Source organism: Arachis hypogaea, chromosome 2, assembly GCF_003086295.3.
Source record: "Arachis hypogaea cultivar Tifrunner chromosome 2, arahy.Tifrunner.gnm2.J5K5, whole genome shotgun sequence".
Lineage (NCBI taxonomy): Eukaryota > Viridiplantae > Streptophyta > Magnoliopsida > Fabales > Fabaceae > Arachis > Arachis hypogaea.
The window spans coordinates 97,887,946-97,900,312 of NC_092037.1; the positions used below are offsets into that span (position 1 = coordinate 97,887,946).

The 12,367-nt window shown below is 32.5% G+C and overlaps 1 protein-coding gene and 1 pseudogene across 2 annotated transcripts; both read right to left on the reverse strand.

Moving 5' to 3' along the window:
• Nucleotides 1–413: 413 nt before the first annotated feature.
• Nucleotides 414–4,410, reverse strand: LOC112755101 (uncharacterized). 2 transcript variants are annotated; one of them, XM_025803007.3, is made up of 3 exons: nt 3,899–4,410; nt 3,576–3,664; nt 414–2,330 (listed from the first exon to the last, which is right to left on the reverse strand). In XM_025803007.3, exon 3 carries the CDS (start codon nt 2,297–2,299, stop codon nt 614–616), a length of 1,686 nt encoding a protein of 561 aa, XP_025658792.1. In that variant the 5' UTR covers nt 2,300–2,330; nt 3,576–3,664; nt 3,899–4,410; the 3' UTR covers nt 414–613. The 2 variants fall into 2 exon arrangements, with proteins under 2 accessions (XP_025658792.1, XP_025658799.1); XM_025803014.3 differs by lacking the exons at nt 3,576–3,664; nt 3,899–4,410 and adding an exon at nt 2,574–2,824.
• A 3,205-nt stretch (nt 4,411–7,615) lies between these two features.
• On the reverse strand, nt 7,616–10,926 carry LOC112755119 (serine/arginine-rich splicing factor RS41-like; annotated as a pseudogene).
• Nucleotides 10,927–12,367: the final 1,441 nt, after the last annotated feature.

The following is a 12,367-nucleotide window of genomic DNA, read 5'->3' on the forward strand; positions in this document are numbered from 1 at the left end:
AAATTTAATCATTTACATGAAGTGTATAAAGTTGTTATTTAGAATCTGATAACAAAAATGATGGAAACACCAGTGTTCATCACACTCAGAAATTTGTAAAAATAAAATAAAATAATTATAAACTTTTAAATAATATGGGATTAGGTATTTCTTAAAAGTAAGAATTATTACATAAAAATACATAGGTGCTGGATGGTGACAATTCCTTAGATATATAATTAATAGATGATTTCATCAAATAAATACTCATTCTTATAAACTTTTCACACTTAACTATAACTAGAAGTTCAAAATAATAGCAAAATAGGTCAAAGATTCTACTTAACACTTGTTCAAAGTTAATTTTTCTTCTTCTCTATGTGTAGAATCCAAGTTTTATCCAAGATTAAATGAAACATTCATGAAGAGCCAAGTTATGAAATGAAAACATATGAGACAAATTAAAGAGAGGAAAAGAGTGTACAAAAAGACAGAAACATTAAATACAATAAAATCTAAAACATTGATTACATTACACTTCCTAACCTCCCACTTGTTTCATACAGACAATGAAACAAAAATAACAAAAACAAAGAAATAAAAGTTGCAATAATAATAATAATAATGTTTAGTCTTATTTTCTGCTAAACAAGCTTCTGAGTTTTCCTCTTTCCAATCTCTCTAGAAGCTTCTTAGATCCAGGAATCTCCATCTCACTAAGCTTCTTGAGATACCCTATTGCTCCATAAGAAATCATAAGCTTCTTACATTTCTTGCAAGAAGACAGTGATGCAAGGCATGAAACTGCATATTTCTTTGCAGTGTTCTGTGGATTTGGATCAAGCAACTGAACCAAACTTGGCACCACAATCTTATCATCCTTCTTAACCTCTCTTCGATTCGCAGACAGCACCATCAAGCTCGAAATTGCTTGTGATGCAGCTTCTCTAGCACTATTTGCTTTAGCCTCAAGCAAATTGATCAGAAGAGGTATGCAGCCGGCTTCGCCGATCATTTTTTTCATCTCAACCGGGCCACAAATCCGGCAAATGACAGAGGCTGCGGCTTGCTTGGCTCCCAAGGAACCCGACTTAAGCGCGTGAACCAATCGAGGAAGCAAGCCGAGGGAATCCAGAACATCCTCAGAAACAGAACCAACCAAATTCCTCAGGGCTGCGACCGCGGATTCTTGAGGAAGAGGGCCATCAAGATAGGCCAGGAGACTGCTGAAACCACCTTCTGCTATGACAGATCTTCTTAGATTCTCGTTGCTCGCTGTTAGATTCTGCAAGCACTCGGCCGCATACTCTTTCGTTCCCAACAAAATTCCAGAGCTAAGGAGCTCAATCATCACTTTCACAATGCCTTCTTCAGCCAAAACCTGCCTCACCTCCGGCACGGACGACGCATTCTTCAAAGCACAAGCGGCTGCAGCCTGGGAAACAGAGTCCCCTGTTTGGCAAACCTCAATTAACGGCCGAACAGCACCGTGTCCAACAATTGCACGGGTGGTTTCGGCCAACATTGACAGCCTCTGAAGAGAAACCGTGGCCTTCTCTTTCCCTGCAGCACTACCGGATTCAACGAGCCGAATTAGAGGTGGCAGAACTCCTTCAGAAACTAGCCAATTTTCGCAACTACCGGATTCCACAAGAATACATATCACAGTAGCAGCCTTTTCCCTAATCCTTGGAGATGTTGCTGTAAGCAATTGAACCAATGCAGCAACATTGCTTCTCCCAAGAACAGCCAAAACATTCTTCTCATCTTCTTTCATCACATCATAGAGCTTCTCCAATGCTCTTTGCTTGGCTTCCAAGTTACCTATCTGAAGCCTTGCAAGTAATTCCTTAATGGATGCAAAATCAACATCAGAGTCTTGAACAGAACCAGACACCATCAAAGGCAGAGTAGCCTCTCCTAGCACACCGGTTTTGATCAGCAAGCTGCAATCTTTCAGATTTAAATCGAGTTTCCCAGCTAAAGCGTCAAGATCACTCTGCATCCGAAGCTTACCTTCATACTTCTCCTTCAAACAAAGCTCGGCCAATTCGATAGCTTCTTCGAGTGACTTGGAAACTGACTGCAATTGCTCCTTGCAGAGAGCATTCTTGGAGAAGCAAGGGTGGCTCGACAAGTCCGATAAACGCGACGGAATCTGCTCCAATTTCGAGATAATCATCTTCCACTTGACTGGGAAAACTTTAACCTCTTTTGCCTTAGACATTGCTGCAGGAACAAGCTTTTGTGCATGAAGCAACCATTCTTCTGTTGAACTAGCATCAAATGATGCAGCAGCAGCACCATAATCTTCCACCATGATGTACAATTTGATGATTGATCACCAAGAACTGGAAAAGAAAAGAAAAGGAGAAAAACTAAGCTCAAAGAAATGACCAAGATACAATTTTTTGCATAGGAGAAAAGGAGAATGCAATGATAATATCACAGAAAAGAAAAAGAAAATCAAAAGGAGGTGGAGCAGTTGCAATCATAAAATCCTTAAAATTATATATCAAGACTCCAATAGAAAATTCTCTAACAAAATAAACAAATAATTAAGAAAAACAAAAAGAAAGAGAGATTAGACCAACATGAATATTGTATAGTATGAAGAATCTTGATGATCACAGACAAAAAACTTGTTTACTAAAAGCATGACCCTCCCTATCAAAGATGAAGTACCTAAAGATACCCCACTATTCTTGTTACTTTAGCAAAGTCATCATTTAATGCCCCTTTGGAAATTATATAAACAAGTTAGTGTATTGTATTGTATTAGTAGTCTATTGGATATTGGATTTTTCTAATAAGTGCAATAAATGCTATGGTTAGATATATGGTTGCTAATGAAAATGAAGTAATTGGACATTTATCTGCTAAGAATGCTGTCCAATTAAGAGGGAGTCGGTGGGTATTATTAAATATTAATTTGAGTGTGCAAATCTACTAATATGTTAGGCCTAAGAGACCAACTTGGAAAGTGGCACAAATGTAATAAGGTGTTCTCTCTAGGGGCATATTGGTCACTAGAGGGGAAAAATAATATCTCTTAACTTTACTCAGCATCAAGGGGTTGGTAGGTACCAAGAGCAACACAAAGTTGGAGAAATTGAATTCTTGCATGAAAATGATCTTGATTAACATTTTAACAATACAAATTAACATTAGTATTAATTAAATAACTTTTAAATATTTTTCAAAAGCATTATAAGAATTTATCACAAAATTAAGTGCATAAGCGAGTGTTGTGAGGTTAATTTCCAACTCATATCAACAGTCAAGGAGTCCAATTTCAAAAAGGGAAGTAGAATCCTTAGATGTGATTTTCCATCTTTGTCCTCATAATAAAAGGGGTTAATGAAATATGAGAAAGGAAGAAGCTTCACTTTAAAGGGAAGACACAAGTCTCTATCTACAAGTTGTATACAACACAAGCATGTCCAATCAATGATCACTGACTATTATTAATGTTAACAAGTAAGGGAATAAAAAATGTTGATGAGATTTAAAAAAAAACAAAAAACAAAAAACAAAAGAATGAAGAATTTCAATTAATGTAAATTTAAATAAAAACAAATAAATATATACAATACCTTAACTCAACTTGTTGACTTGCTCTCAAACTATTGAAAGGACTTTTCTTTTTCCTGTTTAGAGCTATCAATCTTGTTCCTCACTGTTTCTGTAAGCCCAAAAGACAAAGAAATTAGAAAGATTCCATAACATGTAGCTTGAGCAAAAGATAAAAACCTTAACCTCATCAAAATATAATTATTAAGAGGAAAAGCAAAAGGAGGAAGAAAAAGCACAGAACTTCGTTATTTCTTTTTCTTCTTCTTTTTTCATCCTTAAGTAGAAGATCAAAGCAAAGATGCAACAATGTAAAACAGAACACACTTGAACTTGAAGGACCAACCTTTAAGAATGAGTAACAAAGAAAGCAAGCTTCTTCTGTGACTTAAACTTCAAACTTCACACACACAAAAACACAAAACACTTTGCTTTTTGAACACTATGTAACAACATTAAACTCTTCCAATGCTTCCAAAATCATTGATCAGGCTATGAGCTACTTGGAAACAGTTTCTTCAGAGTTTCAGAAGCTGCTTCAGTCCTGTCTCATAATAAGCTGAGGAACAGAAGCAAAACGCTCCAAAGTGATGAGTGATCAATTTTTGAAGCAAATCTAAACCATATAATATAATATATAGCACTGAAGCTCTTACAACAGAAGAAGACAAACACAAGCTAGCACAATACATCAGAAAACAAAACACCCCACAATTCAAAAATCAAACTTTATAGCATAAACGCTCAAATGAAGCAAGATGCGAGTTTTGGGGGTGCTTAGAAGTGCTTATAGTTCGAACATTTCCATTGATTTAACGGTTCAGATTTGTGGGGTTGAGACAGATAAGCTAACCGTTGAGATTGATTGAAATTTGAAAAATCTAAGGATGTTATATATATATATATATAATATATATATATATATATATATATATATATATATATATATATATTTTTAAGGTTATCAATGTGATTACGTGGGTGCGTAGCAGTGCCACGTGTAATGTGGGGGGGCATGGTGTCATAACAGCTCCTAAGTCCTAGTAGTATAAGGTGTCTAAGTAGTATTTTGAAAGTGCCTAAAAATCCCACGTGTGAAAGTGAAGTGAACTTGTTTCATTTTTCAAAGTTCACTGTCTGTTTATTGAATTTGAATTTATATATCTTTGACATTGATCTTGTGATATATTACGAATTTGCCACTAATGTTTTGCCATGAATATATGATGAGAATCATAGATATATTTATTGACTAATGAATTAAGCTATGAAATATTTTTAGGTGAGATAAGTAATATAATTGTTTTTTTTTATCATGGTCAAATATATACCGTGTAATTAAATATTTTTTAAAAATTGTTTATTATTCGATTTTTAGAAAAAAAAATAAAAAATAAATAATTCCTCATAAAAAATAAATAACTTCTTATAAAAAGGATATTTAAATTAATTAATAATATTATTTAAATAAAAAATTACTAAAAATTAAAAATTTAAAAAATAAATAGTATTTCTCAAGTAACCTAACCTATTCAAAATATGATGAGAAAGGATTAAGGACGAAGTTTAATTCATGATTTTTTTCTTCTCTAAGATGCTCTTATAATTCATAAAAAAAAAGTATATTCTGTTATTTATAATATTCAAACCTAACACCACTTAATTAGAATGTAAAGAAATAACCATCTTGACTAATTTTATATTTGTGATTATTATACACATTTGATTTATAAAAAATAGATTAATAAGTACGTTTTGGCCTATTAATACACTAATAAGATGTAATTATTGTTGTCTAATCATTCCATGTGACCATGTCTATGTACCAAGAAGCATGATTAACTGTAAAACAGTAGAAATGTAAAAAAGCAAATAAGGACAACCAGCTTTGGAGTTTGGTTTAAGCTCAATGTGTTCAGATTTGTTTATTTATCAAATTAAAAGGGGAAAAAGTATTCATATTTTGCAATGTGTCTGGATAAATTATTGTAGAGACTAGAGAGATTTCTATTGGAAACTTGTTTTCGGATAAGGGAAATATGGATTTCAAAATTCAAAGAAGGAATAAACATCACTTAGCTGTCATTCGTGATTATCGGAGCAATAAGATATGCTTACAAAATGATGAATTAATCATTCACACATATGTTTCCACTTTCCTCGGTCTGTTTTTGACTTGGTCTTACAAAATTGCAAGTCAAGGATTTAGATAAAGTAGTGATTTAGATAATTAAATTGGTTAAAATGTGATTTTTAACTATGGTAAAATTGGATAAGCTATTTTAGTTGTAATCATTCACTTTGCCAAAAAATAAATTATTAGTTAATCATGTGTTAAAAATAAATTGTACATCAGTACATAACAATAAAATTAAGTTGATATTTATCAAATTGTCATATAATTTGATAGAACTGTACAAGATAGCTTGATAAGATTAAATTGACATTTATTAATTTGATATCATAATAACTCGAACAAGTGGTGATTTGTTTGTTTTTCATATCACTATTTTTTTTTAATATATAGACTCATATAACTACTTTTAATAAATTATATATAAATTGTTAAGGCATTTACTATTTGTATCTAAATTTTTTATAGAATTAGTGAGTGAAAAAGTGAGAGAAAATTAGTAAGACTTTTAATATATATAATTTCTTTATATGAATTTTTATAATATGTATGGGAATATTATAAATTTTTTTATGTATTTTAAAAAATTATAATATTTATCACTTAGTCATGCTATTTTCATTATTTCTTAAACTATTTAGTTTAGCTCTATTTATTTTTCATTTATAAATTTTAGTTGTGATATATTATCTTGTTAACTCTGGTACTTAACAGTAAATCAGTAATTGGTTAGGTTAGCTTGAGAAAAAGAATAATAAATAAAGAAACACAAAAAGGTATTTTAGAGTAATAAAATCATAATTATGAATTTAATCTTTATGTAAGTATAAAAAAATTTATACAATTATATAATTAAATTTATACATTTAGATAACTAGTTAAGTACATAGTGAATTTAAAAATTATTTATTTATGATGATATAGAAATATACTTCAAATATCTGAACACGTTTTTTTATATTGTCTCTACATGAAAATTGAATTTAATTATATGCCTAAATGCGTAGTTTTATTTGAATTTAGCAATCCAAATCTAGGGGATGTTAGTATAATTTAGGTACATGGATTATTTAGAATAATTTAAGATTTTTTTCACGTATTTCTAATCTGACAAGTTAATGATTATTGATTAATCTATCGCTGACTAATAGATTACTGATTATTGACTAATAGATTACTGTATACACTGTATGCATGAATCGTGATTCGAATCTTAACACTTACTTAAGCAAACAAGTGAACTAAGTCAACTAACCACTCGACCAAACCAAGTTAAAATACTATTTATTTCGCTTTGAAGTAATTAATTACACTTTTTGATTCTTTGCGAGATGAAAACACATAATTAATTGATCTAAAACTAACATGATTTGTGGATAATAATGACTAATCATGTCAAAACAAAATAGAATAATGAGTTAATCAATATGAGAATGTAGAGTAATCCTTTGGAACTTGGAAGGAAAAAGGTACACAACAAAAGAGGCTAGGTGAGGCCTTTTTATTGTCCCTTTTTTAAGAAAAAAATAAATTAAAAAAACCCTACATTGATATTCTAAATTCCAAAATCAAAATCAGATCCGAATCTGGACTTTCAAATAACATCTTTTTTTTTTTGGGTGACCTTTCCAATAACATCTAAGTACGCTCCAACCTTATTAGGATTATTATTTATTATTACCTCGTGGGAAAATGATTAACCCCGCTGCTTTTATATAAACAAAAACAAGTGCAATTCGGTTTTAATATATATATACAATTTTTGTAGTTTGTACTTTGTAGCCATAAAATATTGAATGCCAAATTTATTAGATGCAGTTAGATTGCAATGACGAGCTTTAAAAATTCGAAATTTTGATCTCTTCTCTTTGTGAAAATTTGACCTACACACTCATAAATACAAGTAACTAAATAATGCTCAATCCATAATGAACCAGAGGTCAAACAATGTCCTTTTTAGAAAACATAAATCAAACTAGATCCACCAACATAAGATAATCTGTTTCAATGTCTTTGCATGTTGCTGCATTAGGTTCAAGCCAACACACAACAGTAGATACAACCAAACTTAATGTTTTCTGCTGCCAAACTACAGACTGCTAGAACAAAATGAAAATGAGTAACAATTTCACAGACGGATCTAATTGTTTTACTCCTCAGGATCGCGACCTTTCACGTGGGGGAGACGACCTTTCACGTGGAGGAGGAGACCTTTCTCGTGGAGGAGGAGACCGGCTGCGTAAAAAATAAAATAGTCAAAGCGAGAACAAGGTGAATAATAGCCACATACAAAAGGAAGAATAGACCAAAACACTAGGTGGATCATATCAAACCACAAACCTGTCATATCTGCCATTGACTGGGCTTTCACCTCGTTCATACTTTGGGCTTCCTCTTGGTTCTGGTCTGGAAGCTGGATTCGATCCATGACCATAATCTGGGCTACCCCTACCTCTGCGATATGGACTCGGGGATCTGCCCCGGCCATATCTCCCATCAGGGGAGTCATTGCCTCTTCTATCAGGACTGTATCCATTCCTCCTGTCGTCATCATCTTTAATAGCATACTCCACTGTGATAACACGATCCATAAATTTGCTGCAAATCAAACATGCATAGAAAATGTAAGATGTTTAAGCAAAGCCATTAGCATATTTATTCGCTTGCCCTCATCTTACCTCCTCCATTCAAAGCACTGGAATCTAGAGTATTTCTAGTTAAAACTTCTGGGGAAAAATAACATCAACAATTGAAAAGATAATAAGCGAGAATTTAAATGTACAACCTCAAGTTTGTTGCTTCCAAAGCTCTTGTAGCATCCTCCTGAGTTTCATATTGTATAAAAGCAAAATTCCTCCTGATCCTTATATTTGATATTTTCCCATAGGGATCAAAGTGTCTCTCCAGATCCCTTGTCCTGGTGTGAACTGGATCAAAATTTATGATAAACAAAGTCTTCGATGGTCTTGAATTACTTGAGGATTTTCTTGAATCACCTGACCTTCTGCTGTCCCGTTCTTGCTACAAATCATAACAAAGTTACACTACAAATCTTAAAATAATTATATTGAATGTTAAAATCTGAATATCACCTAAACATGTCTTAATACTTTTCCAATACCATAAAAGTGATGAAAATAGAAGCTATGAGTTGTGTTATATGATATATCACTATTTAATAAGTAATAACCACTATTGTGGTTTACCATCACAAGCATACCTTTGTCCACTCAACACGTATACGGCGCCCCTTTCTTCCAAATTCAGTTCTATCAAGTCTTCTGATTGCATACTCAGCATCCCTTTCATCTTCCATGTAGATAAAAGCAAACCCTATACACAAAAAATGTTAAAAATAAAACAGCACCAAAACCATTTCAATTGAAAATTCAAATACTCCTTTCACAGAGATGGTTTATGGACAAAGGCAGCATCAATTTTTCAAGTATGAGAAAATTTCAACATAAAACACAAAATAAAACTGTCAAGAAGTACCACAACACCTGCCACAGTTGCGAAATCATCAAGGTTTCTATGTTGAAACATGTCGGAAATTGAACACTGATCAAAAGTCATGAGGAATGAAAAATCAATGAATGCTGAGGGAATGCAGAATGGCAGGGCTAAGGCGGATCAGATTATTTCGTCTGGAAAAATACAAGAAGCCTGGGCACATTCTAGAAATGAAATGCAGGGAAGCACATCCACCCAAGAAGAGCATGGGCATTCCAATTTTCCAAGTAATCCTGCCACAAAGAAAATGTTGAGTATGGGGGTTCATTTCTAAACGAAAGCTCTCTTCTTTTAAAAGGAAAAGAAAATGTACATCCATTCAAAAGTAACTCGTCAAAGAACATCATCTTGACCCTTTTAAAAATCACAAATTGTATTGTACTTCAGTTATAATTTTGGAAGAATCAAAGGTTCATTCCATGCTGTTAAGCACGCTCAAATCACGCTCATGGTGAAAATACTGAAGTGTAAGAGGGTAGCAACATAAATTTCAAGGTCTTATACCCTGCATTAACAGAACACTTAGCGTACAAAAATAAGAATTTTTTTCCGTTATTATTTGCTGCAAAGAATAAAAATGATTAATTTGAAATATGGCACACTCTCATCCTTTTTTAACTACTTTTTAACTATCAAATCCAAACTGAAAACAGAAAAGGGTCGATGAGTTCTTTGAAAAAATGATCACTTTCAGTGGTTGCACATAACATTTTCCTTTCTTAAACAGTACAAAAGCCCCACTGCAACTCAACGTAAGAGCACACTTTCATCACTTGTTCCTTATCGTCAAACATTACCGCGAAGAAAATTAAAAGAAATATCACCATTCAAGCAATGCCAGTCGCAGTTGCCAATCTGTTAATCTGCTTTCTCGAGAAATACCCCTCTCCAAGATATCCAATCTTTGCCATATAATTTATCCAACAACCATGTAAAGTATACATTGGAAAGAGGAAGGCCCCGAAAAATTCACACAATAAAGCAAGTTCACACAAAGTTCAAAGCCAAAAACAATGCTTGGCCACCCAACACTAAACTAACAACTGAAAATCACATTACATACTCAATTGTCCAAAACATGAAGGAAAAAAATTCCAGTAAAATGACTAACTGCATAGCTGAAACAAAAAAGCAGAAATTTAACCCTAAACATAAAAATGAACCAAATAATAAATAAATAAATAAAATTTCCGAAAAAAAATGGCATACCAGATTTCATGTCCACTCTTTCAACCTTCCCGTATCTTTTGAAGAGCCTCTCAACATCAGATTGACGCGCGTCGAAGTCCAGGTTTCCGCAAAACACGGGTCTCATTGTGAATTCTGTTTTCTCTCAGCTGAGTCGAACGAAGCTACCAAACCACCTTTGCTCACAGAACCTGCAAATGCTACGCAACGAAAAGAAGAGTATTTTCAACCATTTCATGAAAATCCTAAAACTGAACGAAACAAATAAATATGAAAACTCGAGAGACGAAATTGAGTGTATCATTGACAATGGAGGAAAGAGGGAGAGCAGATCTGAAGCTCCGTGGAAGGGAGATCGAGAATCGGTACCTTATCGGAGGAATCGAAGGTTTGGAGCCGGAACCCTAGGAGTAAGGATTTGGGGGAAACTTGCAGAGAAAGAGAGAGTGGTTGGATTGGAATAAGAGTGGGAAATAAATCATGAATCACATTTTCAGGTCACATTCAGCATGTGGGGTTTCGACAAAGGACAAACCCAAAACGTCGCCGTTTTTGTAAATATCTAAAATCTAAAATCCCACTTGCTGGATGGATAAGTGCCAAGTGGGAATATACCTGCTTTTATGATGGAGAATTCTAATATGCACCTTCATATATATGGTGTTTCATGTATTTTACTGTCTGACTGCTATAATTAGGGGTGTTCAAATCCAAACCGATCTAAATTAAACCGTTTATCCAATCAAATTTAAATCGAAAATTGATTAAAACCATACTAATTCGGATTTGATTGGATTATATTTTTTGCAAACCGTTGGATTAGATCGGATTTCGGATCTATTTTTCATAACCGATCCAATCTAATCCAAACCGCACAATGAGGTATAATATTATTATTTTATTATTATATTTACAATTATACTTATAACATGTTTAATTTGTTATACATTTTTCTATTATTCATGTATTATTATTATTTAATAAATATTTTATGTTCAAAATATTATTTATTTATTTATTTTAACTAACCTATAATTTTATTTCTATTGTTATGTTATCGTTGGTTTTTTAAAATATTGTTAAGACTTGTTATGTCATTGTTGGTTATTTAAAATTTGATGTTGAGACTTGTTATATGTATTTAATTTTTTTTATTTAAAAAACCGCAAATCCAAACCGATCCAAACCGCTTGTAATCGGATCGGATTTTCAAAAAAAGTTCATCCAATCCAAACCGCATCGCACATAAATTAAGCATTCGGATTGAATGACTTTTTTCCTTAAAACCGAAGCAAACCGCACCGCAAACACCCCTAGCTATAATGCATGGGATGTATGGTACACCAAGACTCGTAAAAAACATGGTAATTCAAGTTAATAAAATGAATGAGATTAAAAATTAAGTAGATGTCCTAAACCAGAATTAATTAGAACATATCTATATAAAATGAATCAAGTTAAGTCAATTTATATTAAAGGAGTGTTAGGGCTAGTAAGTTTTGTGATTTATAGTCATTAATTAATCATCATTAGTAATTTTAATGGTGTGAAATTTTATTTAAAAATGTGAAATTACTTACTTTATTTTTACTAGTTAAGTGCTGACCAAATTTTAATAAAACTGGTGAATTAACCACTACACCAACTCAATTTGATTATTATAAGTTTTTGTATGTTGGTGCAAGTAAGCATTTATTAAAGAACAAAATGAGCCCATAGACTCCTTTTCACACACATGTATACCTTGGACTTGCATTTTTAGACTTTTTGTTTAGACATATTTGGTTGGAATAATCTAACCGTTCTTGACCATAAAGTAAAATTTTGGGGTGAAAAAAGAAAGTAAAACTTTGGAATGTTGAAAATATTGTTTTGGTTAAACATTTGAGATAACAAGTGAATGGATATAGAATCCAAATATTTAAAATGAGTGATATGAATCAACAATTTACTATATAAAGATGACTAAATACATGTAAC

Coding starts and splice junctions, on each gene's coding strand:
- LOC112755101 (XM_025803007.3), bottom strand. CDS start 2,299: ATGGTGGAAGATTATGGTGCTGCTGCTGCATCATTTGATGCTAGTTCA.